Source organism: Exophiala oligosperma (assembly GCF_000835515.1).
Source record: "Exophiala oligosperma strain CBS 72588 unplaced genomic scaffold supercont1.11, whole genome shotgun sequence".
NCBI classification, from domain to species: Eukaryota; Fungi; Ascomycota; class Eurotiomycetes; order Chaetothyriales; family Herpotrichiellaceae; genus Exophiala; species Exophiala oligosperma.
The window spans coordinates 875745-892272 of NW_015622828.1; the positions used below are offsets into that span (position 1 = coordinate 875745).

Genomic DNA, 16528 nt, shown 5'->3' on the forward strand with positions numbered 1-16528 from the left:
TCGAGGGATTGGGATAGAGATCGAATTCGACGGGATCGTGGGCAGATATTCTCGTTACAGACGCGGAGTAATGGTGCCTATATTTTCCCTGGTTTCTTTGTACTTGGAACGGTAAACAAGGATCAAGAAGGACATTTGGGGAGATGTACCATGACATGTAAACATACTCCGTATGTGTATAAGATATATTTTTCGCTGTGGACTGTTCAATAAGACAGCGGTCCATAGGCGTCGGTCGTGGGGACATTGTTCTGGCAAACTTGTCTTTTTATCCCTTTGGCGGCGGGAATATATCAACGTTTGACGTCTTCTCCGTCCCACTCGGTTCACGCCGTATTGACTGTAGTTTCAGCCGTGGCCTGTATTTGTGCGTCCATCGCTAGATTAGAATTGCCATCATCCCTGATTACCGAAAGAAAGGGAACCGGAAGATGTTGCTTGGGGGTTTTAGGGCCAACCAAGGAAAAAAAAGGGAAAACACACCTTTTCGTCACTCCATACTTCCTCGACTTCTTCCATGCTCTTTCGTCCTGGAGATTTTGCTTTTTGATCTCGCAACACCGTCGTGGCTTGGACACATTCGTACTTTCGGAATTTGCGGGCAGGTAATCTCGCCCCGAACTACGTCACGTATCATGTCAGTCAAGGTCCGACGTTCCAAACAAAACAGAAAAAAAAGAGTGCGGGAGTGAAGTGGAGGCGGCGGCCGCGGCACCGCAGACGGTGATTATACGTACCATCTCATCAATTTCTTCCAACGTTCTCCCTTTGACTTCGGGCAAGAAAAAGTATACCCAGACGGCGCCCACGACGCACGAAGGGAACCAGATGTACCCGTACCGTGGACCCCAGTCCAACGAGGCCGGGTTGATAAAGTACGGCGCGGTGAAGGTGGTGAGCCAGGCACCCAGGAAGCCGATGGCGGCCGCGAGACCGAACGTGTGGCTTCGTAGGCGTTGGGTGGGGAGTTCGCCACCCGACAACCAGGCGTAGGATGCTATCATTCCCTAAACGACCGGTGAATGTGTTGGAAATGCCGTACGCGAGGGCAGGGAAAGGAGAGGGACGGAAAAATGGCCTCACATTATAACTCATCATGTACAAACAAACCAAGGCGACGATTACTTTTCCCGTCGTCTTCGTGCCAGGTTGCTTATCATACACCACCGCGATGATGAGTTGGAGGATGCCGCAGAATATCAAGCCGCTCAGGAGTAAAACGCGGCGGCGACCGTAACGGACGACGATGGAGGAGTTGATCAAGATGGCCACGAGGCCCATTGTGCTCAGGATGCAACTCATGCCGAATGGATTGGAGACGTGGGCCATGGCGAAGAAGTAGGCTTTGTATGCTTTGTGACGCGACATGTTGGTTAGCATGACGAATGACCCGAGGCAGTGGGACGAGCGAGCAGAGAGTGATATAATACCAATGATAAACATGCTTCCTGATCCTGCTTGAAGTGTGACAGCACTAACGGCGAGTATGGTCCTTCGTCGATTCACCGGATCGCGGAACATATCCCAGATGCCGACGGTCGATTTGAGTTCCATTTCTTTTTCAATGGCTGTACGAATGAGTGTGGCTTCCGAGTTGACGTCTGCTCCTTTGGGACGAAGCCATGTTAGTGCCATTACACCTTCCTCGTATCGACCTTGGAGTATGAGCCATCTGTCGGGGACATTTAGTACTGCTGAGAGGTCGCGTGTCTGACTGCTATCTGGCGTGGACGTACCTAGGTGACTCGGGAATGAAAAACATGGAAATCGATAGAACGACAGGGACGATATATACAATGCCCAAAGGGATCAGGTACGCTGATTTATCTGGTCTGTTGCTGGTGGCGTAATCGATGATGGTTCCGATGAGAGTGCCCTACACGCTCCCACACGTGTCAGCGTCTGCTGCTCCTGGAACCATTACGGCGCAAGAAGAGTTGTCAGCGACGAATGATTCGGGAGATACGTACAAACGAAGTACAAAACTGAAAGGCCGAAAGGAATAAACCCCTATACTTTGCCGGACTGGTTTCCTGGAGGTAGAGCTGCGAGAAAGTCATAAAGTATCCGTTCGCTAACCCGATCAGTAACCGTCCAGTATATAGTGCTCCGATGTGAGTGGTCGCCATCATGATGACGTTGGAAACACAACACATCAGGCTAGGCTAGCCATAGGCAGTGTCTCCGTCCGAGTCTGGCCGCTGCGAAGCCTGCTGCGCCCGAACTGATAAAGGCTCCCAGAGTCATCAACGACGATATCAATTGTTGCCGTAGCGGGGTTATGTTCCATCCTATCGGCGTCTCTGGGGCTTCATAACCATAGATCTGTACAGGAGGGTGCAAACGTTAGGTCCCATTCAGGAGCATTCAGAAGCATTCAGAAGCATTCCACGTCAAGACACACCTTCAAGAATCCTGGCATGGCCTGTAAACCACCGATCAGGCCAAAGTCAACACCGTATTGAAAGGGTGATAGGGTGATGATGCCGCAAGCGACGAAGCATCGCCAGTTCGCCGCAATATTGTCCTTTTGGAGCTCCGGCATGTTTTTCGTATTGGGTGCTCTACTGGTTTAGACGAACAAGTACGTCCTCACGTTGCGAGGACAGGACGAACGGTTCTTCATAAATACTCCCGAGAAAAGAGTGTCTATCATGGTCGCCCCTTTGGGACGAGTCACAGACGTTTCGTCTCGACTGCCGAACAAAAGGCCAAGATCTTGGCTAGAAGAGTGAACAAATCACCTACCTTTGCAAGATCAATTGCATCTCCCGAATAGATGTATCTTGACAAGGATCACATCTTGGCGATACTCCATATGTGTGGAGGAGCGGGGACCCCATGCACTTGCTGGATCTTCGTAGAGGCTGTAAATCAACTGCCGAATATCTTTACAACGTTCTCGATCCGTGTGACGGCTCGTCGATCATAGGAAAGAGTCGAGGAGGTGTAGTTGCCAGGCCAAGATGAAGAAACATAGCAGGTGCGTTCCCCAAAGCGACCGAAGAGTATGTATGGATGTCTCGATCATCGAAGGAGCATCACCATTCAACCGCGGGGACTGTGTGAACCTGGGAAGGAATAGGCATGTGGCCTAACACGAGCACTGATCTCGCCATCTTCGAAAAGCAAGGCGCTGACCGAATCGCTGAGGTTGAGGGTTGAGCGTATCTCTTGACTTACCCTGTACTCCCTCATCTCTTGGCTGATCCGCAATGGGGCTTCCACTGTCCTTGAAACGGCAAATGGATGTTTGTGGTGGTAGTGCAAAAAGACAAGCTTGCATACATTCGCAGCCACCTTCGCATCCTCATCGATGGCGTTTTACTGGAGCTCTTTTGACAAGGACCGGTTTGCTCTGGCGACAATGGCATCCTGCTCTGAACTTCGTTGTGCATTGACTGCAAGGTATTGGAGTCGAAAGCAGACAGCAGAAAGGAAAGAGCTGCATCCGGTTCATGGCAGTCTACAAGGCCCCGTCAATTGGAATGTACTTGTTGTGCCCACAAATGGTTTGCATGATAGGCTCATGTTTTCGAAGGGCAGAGTACGAGAAGGGTATGTCGTGTATGTTTCTAGGGAGGTCTTTATTCGCGTGAAGAGGTTGTTTTTGGGGTCAACGGTCGAAAGTTAGGACAGCGTCAATTTTCACCCGAACGGAGTCGGAGATTGAGCGACGCCTATTGACTACCTTATTAGGTGCCTACCAAGTTAGTCCTGAGTACCCAGCTAGGCACCTGGAGGCACCTAGGGTGCAGTTGCTTTAGGCGCCATCCCCCAGTAAGATTAGGTACGGGGAAGCCCATAAGAACCCTGATTACGTTTTCTTATGGTTCTGCCTCACAGCTTTGATTATTCAATAGTCCGGGCTCGGATTCGGAGGACAAAACGCTCCGTTGTCTCTGTCCAGAGGCGAGTCATTGGTCCTCAAGTGATCATTGTCCATTTTCCCTCGCAGAAACGATCAATATTCCAAGTCCGATCCGCCTTGAGAATGCCGTAAACAACCGGCGTTCGGCGGCAAACTTCACGCGAGAACAGGATGTGAATATAGACCAGCATCACACCCTCCAACACTCAGGCAAACCTGGGCATTCTGATCCTATCTGTTCCATCACTCAACTCTTAAGGCAGAGTCGGTGATGAGCAAGTGCTTGACTGGTAAGGCTCCGTGGCTGCTGAAACCTCTTCTTGCCTCTTATCTCAGCTTAGACCTGTGAGGGAATATGTCGACAAACGTAAATAGCCATCGTCCCTTCCGATGCTATATCTGCTGCTCTGAGTTCAAGCGCAACGCGCATCTCCAAAGACATCTACAATGCCGTCTGTCTCGCCATGCCCTTGCTCGACGCTCCCGAGAAGTACTAACCATATCTGCCAGATCTTCCCCAAGAGCTGGTCGTGTGTCAGTTCTGCTCTTCGTCGTTCAAACGGAGGTATGTCTCGGCTCTTGTGCGTACCTTTGCCTGACAGAGGCATGATAGTGATGCGCTCCGGAAACACTGGAGATCATGTGCAGTGAGAGAAGCTCTGGGGGAGCCGATACCATTCCAAAAGCCTCCAGGTCGCAGGAAGACCTCATGCGACAGCTGTTCGACTCTGAGGCAGAAGTGCGACCTCAGCTGGCCGTGTGGCAATTGTCTGTCAAGATCACGATCCTGCATGTATTCCTACAATGCTACCGACAGAGGCCACCCTCGTGAGCAGGACACCCAGGTCGGGCCTGATCTAAACATTGGCTATTCTTCCACGTTTGATGCAACAGGCCTGTTGTTCAGCGGATTTGACGACTGCTTTCGCCGCTTCTCATCTTACGGAGTACCAAGCTATGCAGAATCCACAAATCTTCCGATGATTCCCTCATCGATGTACACATTCATGGGTACCGCGAAGCTCGAATTTCTCGTTCATTTCACCATCTATCCCGGTATTGACAGTACATTTAACTTTGTCACCACTCAAGAAAACTGTGATACTATCACGGCTAAAGCTCGAACGACCTCCACATGGAATGACTTCTTCGAGTCGGCTGTGGGCAGTATCTCAACTGTCTCGGCCATGCCGAAGAGCGTCCATAAATCTCAGGCGACATCCTGGTTCCTTCACCCGCTCTTCATGCAGTCGAAGGCGCTTTGGGAATTGTTGTACCCGAACATGACAGGAGAGATTACCGACGTATCAAATCTGGCTTTTCTTGACAGTTGTGACAACACCGTGGCATTGGACTTCTTTAGTCCGTACAACTTGGAGAACTATCTCGAGCAGTACTGGGACCGGTGGGCTCCTCACTGTCCCATGATACACAGACCCAGCTTCGACGTGCAGCATGCTCGCTCCGAACTCCTCCTTGTCATGGTTATTGCTGGTGCACTTCATAGCTGCGATCTGGAGGCTGTTCAACGTGCTCGGAGCTGGCTCGATGTCGCTGAGCATGTCATATTTCAGCATCCATTCCTGTCCGGGGTCAATGCACGTTGTCCTGAGCACGAAGAAAGGGAGATATCTTCGAGGGAAAAATTGGACATGCTTCAGACTGCTCTGCTCATATCTGTCCTACAGAATTTCGAGGGCTCTGCAGAATCGCGAAAAGCTATCCGACAGCGCCAGTATAATAATGTCATTCTGGTGCGCATTTCTGGCTTTCTGTCTCACAACGAGTTGAGCTAACAGGATGCAGGCGGCCAGGGCATTCGGGCTTGATCGGGCGAAGCATTCAAGCGAAGTCGACCTTGAATCTGGGTTTATCGACTGGGCCGAGTTCATCTTTGTCGAAGAATTGATCAGGTAAAGTTTGGGCGGTCCGACGTTGTGCAACTTATTAAACAACTTCATGGCAGAACATGCACGTATACCTTTCTCCTCGACACGGCCTTCACCATTTTTCACAATTGTCCACCCAGGCTGGCCGTCTCAGAATTGACAATCGGATGCGCCTGCAGCGACTATTGCTTCGAGGCCGAAAACGCCTTTGACTTTCTCGCCAGGGTGCAAAGCACCCACGCTGACTACCGCCGGACCGTCCATCTCAGCTACCGCGAACTCGTTCAGCAGGTCGTACTCGAGAGCAGGTTGACGCCAGAGACTATGACGCTCGGCTCTGGCCTGACTACTTTAGACTTGTTTACCGTGATATCTTGTATGTCTCTTGTCTCTTTGCCCTCAGTGATCTGTCTGCATCCTTTGGAAGTAAAACTCACCCGACCTCTACCTAGGCATTCATAGTATGATCTTCTGCCAACAATCGTCCCTCTCGCTTACCCCCGCTTCGGTACGGACGTTTCAGACCACGGTCCAGAATTGGTTTGATGCCTGGAACCTTCGCGCGCCAGATCTTCTTCACGCCTCCACCACCAGCACCATCACACCCCGGAGTAATAGGCCGAGGAGTTCAAGCTTTACTCGTCACGCCGGCGAGTATGCTTCGCTGGCCATGGCGAAATTAGCCATCTTCCTACGCAACCACGGAACAAAATCGGCGGCGTGTGTTGCTCCGGTCAACGAAAAGGCCTTGTTGGATTTCAACCCGGAGAACGTCGCCAATATTGTCCACGAGGCTTTGGCCTTGGGACAATGCTTTTGATATGCAATGATGTGACCAGTAGAATGTCTAGTCTACACCGCCCAGGGAGAAAAGAGAGTACCTTGTGTATAGAACAGTTTATGTTTGTTGTAGCAGATTGTATAAAGGTTAGAGATTATATACCATTTTCGTCGGCCACCAAGATATTTATTTCGGGATACTCGAGATATATATAGTGGCCATGTCAGTTGCATCAATCCAGTCGTTATCCAACAATACTTTGAAGCAGTCAACATTCCCTCACGGGGCCCAAGAGAGGCCATACACAATTAATGACGTCTTGAGTCGACGAGTGGTTGCACACAATTAACGGTCATGCTTTGGCATTGGTGTAGCTCAAACACATTGTCCATGGCACATCACTGTATACACTCCGCAACGAAGACCTCGGATGCTGGCCAGCGATTATGCTCGCGTAGCTGGTGAGAAGTCGTCAAACTCGATTCGAGGATTGAGAACACCGGGGGGTGACGGCTCGACAAGAAGCCGTCATCGACCAAGTCTCGTTCGATGAGCCCACTATAGACACACGACGGTCGTCGTAACTAGTGTCGGCGTAGATTGCAATCGCCTCCAAAGGTCAGCCGAATGGTCGAGGGTATCGCCGAGTCCAGCGTTCGTGATTTTGCTCCTGCTGACGGGCAGATGCGAACACGGAAACCCATGAACGTGCTCATCGGCCTTCTTGAGAATCATCCGTGACGGACCTGTACAGGGAGGCAATAGCCAGGCTGATCCCAGCAACTCCGAACGTAGAGCGCCATGTACCGTGTACTCGGGTGTCTTTGATATGCCAATCGGTCATGTCTCGAGGTTCGATTGAGGGTTGTCACCTTGTAAGAGTGGATGGGACGTGTTCGCTCAGATCGATGGGCCCCCAGCTGCACCAATGATTTTCAGGCTGGATTTCCCCTGCCTCGTTTCTTCAACCTGGGTGTATGCCAGCCAATAACGGTTCGGATGCCACTCGACGGCCGGGATGCCGCTGGTCCCCGTAGATATAGTGTGCACCACATCGCCGGTCTCGGCATGGTATATTTCAAAGCCAGAGCTCAAGCCTTCACCACCCCCCGACCCCATCTCTTCGCTCGCGCCGACCACGTACCGTCCGTCCCAGGACCAGCTGAGACCTTTGATCGCCCCGGAACTCGGGTTGGACACGGTCCGGCGGCACACCCAGTCGGTGGTATCCCAGAGGGATATCATGGCGTCGGAACCTCCCACGGCGACGAATTTCCCATTGGGACAGTATGAGATTGCGGTGCACGACGACGTGTGCGCGGAGATGGTGTGCAGGGGTTGGAAGGACGGAAAATCGAGTATCTGAACCGAGCCGTCGCCACGGGTGATCAGAAGGTCGGTCGGTGGGTACGAATTCGAAAAGGTGGTTTGGTTCGTCTGTTGTGACTGCTTGTGCCTCGACAGGACAACCGGAGAGGAAGGGATGGCGGTTGAAATGGGTATGAGGACGTCGCCCTATAATTTGCACAAGAGGCCTCAGCACAATGTCTCTCTCTTTGTAGATTGCAGTTCGTGAGGTGTTTGTACATACTTTTGTCCCGGCGAGCAACGTGCTGCCGTCGGCGCTCCAGCTGAGCGTGAACGGTTCTCCACCGACGTCCAGCTTGGTGACACACGTCTTGCTCCGCGTGTCCCAGAACCGTACGGTCCCGTCGGAGGAACAGCTCGCCAACTCGAACTCTCGTACCGGGTTGAACAAGACTTTTTCCACGGCGTGGCCGTGGCCACGGAGCTCGGTCTGACTTCGGGGGCTGGTCCTCTCGGGGTTCCAGACTCGGACAGTCTTGTCATTGGCACCGGTCGCGATGAGACCGCCAGAAGCGTTCCAGGATATTGTTCGGTGGCTGTGGGGAGGCAAATACAAGGGATCAGCCAAGGGTATTCGACAGGCCGAAAATGGGGCGACCGTAACATCTAGAGAAGAGGCATCGTTATGTGAGGCAAAGGTACGTACATTGTCGGGGTGACAGTCCGAGCGGCAGGGTCAATGTACTGTTGCGTCTTGAGGAGTCCGAATTGCGCGCTGAACTTGTCGCGGCCCAGGTGTTTACGCTGCGCAATCGGCGCCATCCCTGCGAGAGGCGCGGTGGTTCTTGAAGGTAGCAAGTGACTCGAGATGTCGCATGGGGAGCGTTGCCGCAACTCGAGCGGGACATCTTTGATCTGCCAAGAGAGATTCAACTAACCCCAGTTCAGCATAGTTCAGCCTCATCAAATCAACCAAGCTAAGGTAACTTGACAATCATGTTGGGCCAGATCCCCTGAAGACCATCCCAACCTAAGCAGCCCAGGAGCGTAAAGCGGCTTCTTCTCTTGCTGATTGTTTTACAGCACGTATGATTTACATCTGGTTGTGGTACCGAACGACGGTGGCACATGCAGCCTTTTGGCTGATGGTCTCAGGCTGGAAAGTGGAATTTAAATAGTATTGATCAAAGTAGCCAGGGGTATCACATTTTGGTACATATATTGCTCGTTGTTCTCATTTTCTTGCCATTGCTCATGGCCACTGGAGGTTCTCATTGCCCAGGTCGCGGAGGTGATCCAGGCCACCCAAATATCCATTCATTCCCATCGCCCATGCCTTCAGGAGGCCAGAACGAGTCCAAATTCGGTGTCATGCCCGTAGGATTTGGGGTCATCCCAGTGGGGCCTGGAGTCGCACCCATGATGGCGATATTGATGTTTTGTGCCTGGCTCGTTGACGGGCCTGAACCAACTTGATTTGATCCCATCATGTTCCATCCGTCCTGTGTGGAGAATGGGAACCCTCCTGGCGATTGCTGAGACTGCGAGCTGCTGGCATTATTGCTCGACCCGGTCTGATTTGTGGGAGGGCTAGTATACGAATTGTTTGAGTTTTGATTCGAAGATGTCGACGGCGTAGGCTGATTTGAGTGCGATCGTGAACCTGATCCTTCCTGGTTGGAATTCTGTGGTGATGGCTCTGTCCCTTGAGAATGCATGGTAAAGCCATACATATTCTCGAACCCTTCGTTAGATAGATTTCCACCAGTATTGCCAATTTGGGAGATATTGTTAGAGCCGTCAGTGCCATAAAGGCTTGGGTAGGAGTTGTTCATGGATGGCAGCCCACTGGGCCATTGTGTATGAGAACTGGGGTCGTTGGTGTTTTCGGCTATATTTTGAGATTGGCGTATTTCAAATATCGGAGAGCATCTCACTGTGTCGGTATTGGCAGGAACCTCTCCCTAGCAACCGTTAGCAAAAGCAGGTAACTCATGAAGAATAGCACCTACTGGTGGTCGGCGGCCAAATTTCCAACGTGAGTAGTTAGTGGGTAGATCAAGACCACTGCCTTCGAGATCAACATCCAGCTGAACTAAGAATGACTCTGTCAGGGGATTTTTGGTTTTTAGAACGTGCATGGCTGCCAACAGGAAGTGTAACGAGGACTTGACTGCCGTATCATCTCGTCTGGCTTTTAGATATTGGACAAACACCCGAGAGGCAACATATAAGCAGAAAGCGAGGAAGGGATTCATCTAGAAAAGGTCAGCAAGCATTTTCCTGCATGAAATGTCTACGAACCAAGGACATGTCGAGATGGCTGATCATTTTCATGACGTTGGTGATTTGATCTGCAGCGACTATACAACGCCGTTTGGACTCGGCGCTGATCTGTGCAGGCAGTCGATTCTTGTCCGCTTTGAATATTGCGGCTTGGTGTAAACATATTGTGGCAGTGTGTAAGTTCATATTAACAAAGACTGTATTAGGATCATTGATACCCGCAGGAAGGCGAAGATTGGCGGGGAGTGACAGAGAAGTATTGAGGAGAATATTGTCTAGCGCCCGATGCCGTTTCCAGAAAGCACCGTTCAGATCGTGATCGTTCTCATGTTCATCAGGCCTATGCAAGTGCGTAAGGTTACGACCAAAGAGTGTTGATAGCAGGATGACAGCGCCAAAAGAAGATAGTGTAGATGTACCGTCGCCTTTCAGGATGTCTGACAATTGCAATGTAGTCTCTGGTTGGGACTTGTTGAACGCCTCATCACTGGCTGGCAAGTTAGTCAATATCTATTGCGTCGAGTTAGCAGATGACAATCGAGCACCACGGGAGACCTACGTCTTGTTCGTCTATGACCATTGGCCACCCTGTTCCTATGCTTGCATAGCGATCCTGACAATATGCCATCCAGAACGTTCGTCGTCGCTCCTCTCGGTCTGTCCAATCGCGAGGAGGTGGCAGAGTTTGTTTCACATCCAGACCAACTCGGTCTTGCCGATGTAATCCCATCATGAGCGCCAACCTCGCAGCTCGGCCGATACTCATCCAAGCTCTGGGGAAGTACATGAGCTTGAACTCGTGGCAAGCGAGTAAAGTCCATGCCTGGCAATGTGAAATGCTGATCATGCTCTCGCCATGGCCCCGCATCTCATCCGCTTCGGCGTATTTTCGAGCCCTCGCGTAGAAATGTTCAGTATACGCCGAGTATTTGGGAGTGATGACACATGCATGAGTCCACATAGCATATCTCAGACAAACAGCAGGTCGCATGTGCGGAGCGAGATCCATTGATGCCAGATACCTGGCTTTGTGAATCATTGGCAGAGAAGGGTGGATTTTCTCGAAGTAGACCTCGTTCCTGCAAAAGTCAGCATCGGCACACATTCAAGACCGTCAATTACATACAGCTCGTCAATCACTTCGCGAGATGGCAGCGCTTCCTCCAAACCAAGGCCGATCATCTCCCACGAGAAATCGTCGCTTACATTCATACTGGCGAAGTCCTGGATACCGCCCATGGGATCTGTGAAACTGGGGTCCATCATTCCTGACATCGAGGTGTCACCCAAGCCCATGCTGGGAACGTCTAGTGAAGCCATTGACGGATGGGAATTCTCATTAAGTGTGGTAGATGTCTTGGGTGCCTGGGCAGCGTTCTCGGGATTTGTATCTCGCGATTCCAATAGATTTTCCACTTGTTTGAGACGAGCCTCCAGCAGTTTGACATAACCTCTCTTGGGTCCACTCTTCTTTCGTTCTTCTGAATACTCGCAGTGATGATTCAATCTTGAACATGTTCCGCAACTTGGCTTATTCCCATCGCATCTCAGCTTTCTTTTTCTGCATAGTATGCACGCAATCCGCTTCGGTCGTGGAACTGCATCATTTGAGCCTCCAGCACTGTGACCACTCATTTCATCTGGTGGACTCTGGTGCTGTTCAATCTCTTCGGTAGAGGTCATGGTGGGTGTATTCCTGTGAGTTGAGCAAAGCCCGTAGTATGAACGTGCGACTTTGACCCGAGTCGCAGTTGTTGCCTTCGTGGCGCAAGGTCAATGCAATTCTCGGCTGGAGAATTGATGGTTCTGCGGCAGGCGGATATGGACTCCGCAGGCACAAGGGGCTGACGAAGGAGTGGTGTGCCAATCTCAAGTCGTCGGTGAGGCAGAGGAGGTTCCGACCCAGGCAGCAAGGAAGCGAATACGAAATACGGATACGATGTCAGCGATGGTAAACCAGCTGCAGATATCGGGCGAATGACGCTGTAGCGTTCGGAGGTTGAATCGCTTGGCTAAACATTCATCTCACCGTCGACTCATGAGCTCGAACAAATTGCACCCTGTTTCATCGCCGTATCGTTCAGGAAGCATGAGGAGACATCCATACATGGACGGATACAGTACCAAATGTGACTGCGGGAAAATGGGCGGATGGGCTCGACCATCGAATGATTAGCTAATCGCAGGTGCGCAGGCTGACCAATAACTTCGGCACGAATCTGTCCTCTACCTGGACCCTTTCAGGCCCCCTGCGAATGCGTGTTCACGGACGGCAGATCTAAAGGGGCGGCGGCAAATGGTTCCTGACATTCTTCCTGTGCTTGCTTCAGCCGCCTACTAGATCTACATCCTACCAAGCTCGGTGTGCTCAAATGCTGAAGCCAAACTCTATACAAAAGATGGAATTGACCCCATGAGATGTCACCGTGACAGTTGCGCGAGGTTTCTGAGTTCAAGAATTTATCGACTAACAACGATCTCCCCTGAAGACTCCTCTGCCGACCGACACTTGTTTTACAGCCCTATGCAATCCATCGCCGAATCGCGACACGGGGTTGCCAATCTATGCTGTGTCTATTTGTGATATAAGGATACTGACTCCTCGCATCTGAAGGTACCGATGAGATATTTTGCAGAGTCCCGCCGCTAACACATCAATTCATGCCTGTTGACTTTGGTGATTGACTCCTCTAATGAGATGGCGCATCACCTCCATCGCCCTCCTCGTTGAAAAAGACTTTCACAGGCAACCAAGCATCACCACAAACCTTGAATCGGTCTGGAATGCTGCTGATCTTCTGCATCTCATCTGCAGTCAACTCCCAACCATCAAGTTGGAAGTTGGCTTCAATGCGGGACTTGGTGACTGACTTGGGAATGACAGAGGTGCCACGCTGCAGACCCCACATCAAGAGAACTTGCTGAGGGCTCTTTCCCTTCGCCTCCGCAATGGACTGCAAAGTCTTATCCTTGGAGAGAGGCGAATCGGTCGATCCCAAGCAAGAGTATGCGGTACAGTGAATTCCCTTCTCTTTGCAGTATTGCAGAGTCTTTGGCGAGGGCATGTTGGGGTGCAGTTCGATCTGGTTGACAGCTGGGACAATCTTGCAGGAAGGGTCGTTGAGCAGCTTCTCCAGGTTGGACATGACAAAGTTGGATACGCCGATATTTCGGACCTTGCCAGTGCCAACGAGCTTTTGCATCTCGCGCCTAATGCGTTCAGCACATGTACAGTGAATGGAAACGAGAAGACTACTGCTTACCAAGTATCGATAAAGTTCCAGTCGTCGTAGTGCTTCTTCAAATCCTCTGGCACCGATGAACTGGGCCAATGCATCAGGTATAGGTCGACGTAATCGGTGTCCAAGCTCTTCAGCGACGAGTCGATACCCTCGGACACGCGCTTGTGCCATGGGTTGTCTAGTTTCGTGGTGACCCAGATCTCGCTCCGGGGGACGCCAGAGTCCTTAATGCCTTGGCCGACTTCAGATTCGTTGCCATAAGCAAGGGCGCTGGATGTGTCAACAGGAGTGAACGTTAGGACGGAGAGAACTCTTACGTGTCAATGTGACGGTAGCCGGCGAGCAGAGCGTTCTTGACGGCCTCGCGGACTTCGTTGGGCTTGGATTGCCAGGTACCTAGACCAACGCCCGGCATTTTGGCGCCAGTGTTCAAAGTGAACACCGTCCTTGAAGGCGAGGTCAGCATCTGCTTCAGACTCCCGAACAGTAATAGACTCACTTGGTGCCTTTCCCAGATTGTGCGGTCGCCATGTTGCGTGAGATGATTTGTGACTTTGACGTTATCGATCTGGATGACTGGAAGCTATTTGCAATATTGCAAGAAGAGACTCTAGGAATTCTACTCAGAGACGAAAGAAGAGAAAGAAAAGACATGGAGATTCCAAAAAATCTTGTGTCGATCAGTAGGGGCCATGGCCTTCTTATTGAGGCAACACACCGGCGGACGCGCGCAGGTTACGATGACGGCTTGTCCCCAGAAACAGTCACTCGTGCAGCAAAGAGTCGATGAGGGGCACAAGTTTTGTCAATGCAACAGTACGATACCAATGAGGGGCTAATAACCCGTCTCCAGTAGTGACCTCAGTCGTGTGGTTTTAGCCTAAAAAGGCACTTTGGTCAATTCTAGGAACCATCCACAGACTGAAGACGAGGACGAGCACAACTCCGTACCTCGCATCTTTTCGTGCCCTGTTTCATACAACAGGCGAATACAATACAAACATACTCTGGGCGGCCAACACAGGACAAGACATGATGTTTACATGGGAGGCGACAGCCAGATCGCTGACTTACCACGACCGGAGGGCTTCTCGAAGCATAAGGAAATATTCCTGGGGGCCACATCGGTCTTTTGCCGAAGACAGCGGCCTGTGGTGATACGCGGAATACCGTAGCTGGTGCGGGAAATGCCAATTGGGTACTCCGTAGGTTAGTGAAGACACTCGTAGCGGCACATGGTTCGTCAGAAAATCCCCTGTCCACATTTTCTGGGCGGACGCATCGCCCAAGCCAATAACCAGGCACTCGTCGTGAGCCCGATGAAGCCACAAGTCTCCCTTCTACATCAAGTTTCACTTCAGTTCCAAGCCAAAAGCGGCGTTGTGATATCGACAGAGTATTAGCAGAATTACCATTTACGGGGGGTGTTTCTTCTGAAAACACATGTCTCGATTTGTTCCCGGTCAGTATGAATCTGTTCCAGCCACAGCAACATGTTCCCTACGGTTCGAGCGTATACTAGTCCAGCATTCTGACTATCTACAGCTGGGACTGAGCCTGGCTCCGAATCAAATGAGAAGGAAGATGATGCGTGGGTCAAGGCGCGGCAGCAGATAGAGGCTCTCAAGAAGCCGAAGCCTGCCGAAGAGGGAAAACAAGAAGGAGGTGAGAGCCTCTACGAAGTCTTGCAAAGAAACAAAGGTACGCCGAGTGTAGACCATCACCAACATCTTCGGGATTTTATTCTTCTATGAACATGAATCGAATCTGACATGGTGGTCTTGGTGCATGTACAGCTGCCAAGCAAGAGGCATTTGAAGAGTCGATAAAGCTGAAGAACCAGTTCCGTGCTCTCGATGATGACGAGGTCGACTTCCTAGACTCGGTTCTCGAGTCGGAAAGGGCAAAAGAGGACGCAGCCAAGAGAGAGATGTCCGAACAGCTCGAGGCCTTCCGTTCGCAACGCGCCAAGGCAGAAAAGGATCTTTTGGAACATGAAAAACCGGACGAAGAGGAACGGGTGGGCGCTCCGGTGGGCAAGAATACGTGGACAGCCCAGAAGAAGCGCCGTCGCCGTGATGAGGAGACAAAAGCCATTGCAACAAACAAAACGAGAAAGCTCTCATCCTCCACCGAAAACACACCTCGGCAGCCAACAGGACTAGAAGAATCCAGGGAGATTGCGACACACGAGGCTGCAAATCAATCATCGACTGCTCAAGTCAAGTCCACGCCTGTCGCCCTTGGCTTGGGCGATTATTCCTCAGACGAGGATTGATGTATAATCCCGATCTCGCCACGACTGCGTCAACATTCCTCTTCAGCATGACCACTTGGGGGCTGAGCATTTTGCACTTCAAGTCATTTACAGCGAAAGTTCTCAAGCAATCTATTGTTACAGAACAGGGTATGCTTCTATGGACCGCCTCCAGGGGATTTGTGCAACCAGACCAACGCCCCGTTCTCAGGTGCAATAATAGATGAAAGCCCTGGCTGGTGCAAATTCGGCCAATAAGTTGCGCGGTGAACAACATCCTTCTGTCTCTGGACTGGTACGTTATGCGAAGGACTTTGACCCGCAAATGCTATGCTGCAAGTTGGCCCACGCCGGGTACAGCCGGGTTTCTGCAAGAACTGTTCGTCATGCCAAAAAGTTCGCGGCCCTGCATGCTGCAACAATGGCTCGCCTCGCCGCGCAGAACCTTTGCCGACTTTGCATGAGGCCATTGACCAACAGCGACTTACACAGGCCTCACCGGTTGTCTCTCTGGACTCGAGAAGTTTTTATCGAGCAATAATGGTCGTCTTTGGCCATCGAGGACTCTGACGACGTGAAGGGTTCTCTGGGGTCACCGTTGGAAAATCTTTTGGTGTGCGCCCGCACAGGCATTTTCGTGGGCCACTCTGCCCTTGTTTTGGGCTCCTCCCGGCGCGGTTCGCCGCAACGACGGGCCAATGGGTCGCCTAGCAGTCCCAAACTACGACACGATCAGCTCCCCCCTATGCCACCCACGCTGGCAGCACACCACCACACTACTGTATTCACACCCGAGCTCTTCCCAGTGTCTGGTAGCTTTGGCCCATCAAAACATGTCAAAGCGGGAGCCCGGGGATATGGCGCGTCTCTATTCGTCTGAGCTCTCGTCCAGCT

The 16528-nt window shown here is 51.4% G+C and overlaps 7 protein-coding genes across 11 annotated transcripts; 2 read left to right on the forward strand and 5 right to left on the reverse strand.

Moving 5' to 3' along the window:
- Positions 1 to 149: 149 nt before the first annotated feature.
- On the reverse strand, positions 150 to 2132 carry PV06_10010 (uncharacterized protein; the record flags this gene model as incomplete). The annotated part of the gene is made up of 7 exons (XM_016411496.1): positions 150 to 359; positions 484 to 621; positions 738 to 1007; positions 1084 to 1352; positions 1431 to 1672; positions 1737 to 1876; positions 1971 to 2132. 7 exons carry the CDS (start codon positions 2130 to 2132, stop codon positions 327 to 329), a joined length of 1254 nt encoding a protein of 417 aa, XP_016258250.1. The 3' UTR covers positions 150 to 326.
- A 28-nt stretch (positions 2133 to 2160) lies between these two features.
- On the reverse strand, positions 2161 to 2692 carry PV06_10011 (uncharacterized protein; the record flags this gene model as incomplete). The annotated part of the gene is made up of 2 exons (XM_016411497.1): positions 2405 to 2692; positions 2161 to 2325 (listed from the first exon to the last, which is right to left on the reverse strand). Exons 1-2 carry the CDS (start codon positions 2543 to 2545, stop codon positions 2161 to 2163), a joined length of 306 nt encoding a protein of 101 aa, XP_016258251.1. The 5' UTR covers positions 2546 to 2692.
- A 1352-nt stretch (positions 2693 to 4044) lies between these two features.
- Positions 4045 to 6746, forward strand: PV06_10012. Of its 5 annotated transcripts, none has more exons than XM_016411498.1 (7): positions 4045 to 4161; positions 4213 to 4323; positions 4382 to 4436; positions 4485 to 5625; positions 5678 to 5784; positions 5838 to 6136; positions 6213 to 6746. In XM_016411498.1, exons 2-7 carry the CDS (start codon positions 4227 to 4229, stop codon positions 6578 to 6580), a joined length of 2067 nt encoding a protein of 688 aa, XP_016258252.1. In that variant the 5' UTR covers positions 4045 to 4161; positions 4213 to 4226; the 3' UTR covers positions 6581 to 6746. The 5 variants fall into 5 exon arrangements, with proteins under 5 accessions (XP_016258252.1, XP_016258253.1, XP_016258256.1 ...); XM_016411499.1 differs by having other exon boundaries at positions 4509 to 5625; XM_016411502.1 differs by having other exon boundaries at positions 4382 to 5625.
- On the reverse strand, positions 6643 to 8712 carry PV06_10013 (uncharacterized protein). The gene is made up of 3 exons (XM_016411503.1): positions 8556 to 8712; positions 8133 to 8445; positions 6643 to 8056 (listed from the first exon to the last, which is right to left on the reverse strand). Exons 1-3 carry the CDS (start codon positions 8669 to 8671, stop codon positions 7442 to 7444), a joined length of 1044 nt encoding a protein of 347 aa, XP_016258257.1. The 5' UTR covers positions 8672 to 8712; the 3' UTR covers positions 6643 to 7441.
- A 300-nt stretch (positions 8713 to 9012) lies between these two features.
- Positions 9013 to 12239, reverse strand: PV06_10014 (uncharacterized protein). The gene is made up of 5 exons (XM_016411504.1): positions 11262 to 12239; positions 10695 to 11214; positions 10154 to 10645; positions 9862 to 10107; positions 9013 to 9813 (listed from the first exon to the last, which is right to left on the reverse strand). The coding sequence occupies exons 1-5, from the start codon at positions 11816 to 11818 to the stop codon at positions 9121 to 9123; spliced, it is 2508 nt and encodes an 835-aa protein (XP_016258258.1). The 5' UTR covers positions 11819 to 12239; the 3' UTR covers positions 9013 to 9120.
- Positions 12240 to 12426: 187 nt separating this feature from the next.
- On the reverse strand, positions 12427 to 14148 carry PV06_10015 (uncharacterized protein). The gene is made up of 4 exons (XM_016411505.1): positions 13877 to 14148; positions 13695 to 13823; positions 13399 to 13647; positions 12427 to 13345 (listed from the first exon to the last, which is right to left on the reverse strand). The coding sequence occupies exons 1-4, from the start codon at positions 14029 to 14031 to the stop codon at positions 12826 to 12828; spliced, it is 1053 nt and encodes a 350-aa protein (XP_016258259.1). The 5' UTR covers positions 14032 to 14148; the 3' UTR covers positions 12427 to 12825.
- A 697-nt stretch (positions 14149 to 14845) lies between these two features.
- Positions 14846 to 15988, forward strand: PV06_10016 (uncharacterized protein; the record flags this gene model as incomplete). The annotated part of the gene is made up of 3 exons (XM_016411506.1): positions 14846 to 14882; positions 14923 to 15078; positions 15174 to 15988. The coding sequence occupies 3 exons, from the start codon at positions 14846 to 14848 to the stop codon at positions 15653 to 15655; spliced, it is 675 nt and encodes a 224-aa protein (XP_016258260.1). The 3' UTR covers positions 15656 to 15988.
- Positions 15989 to 16528: the final 540 nt, after the last annotated feature.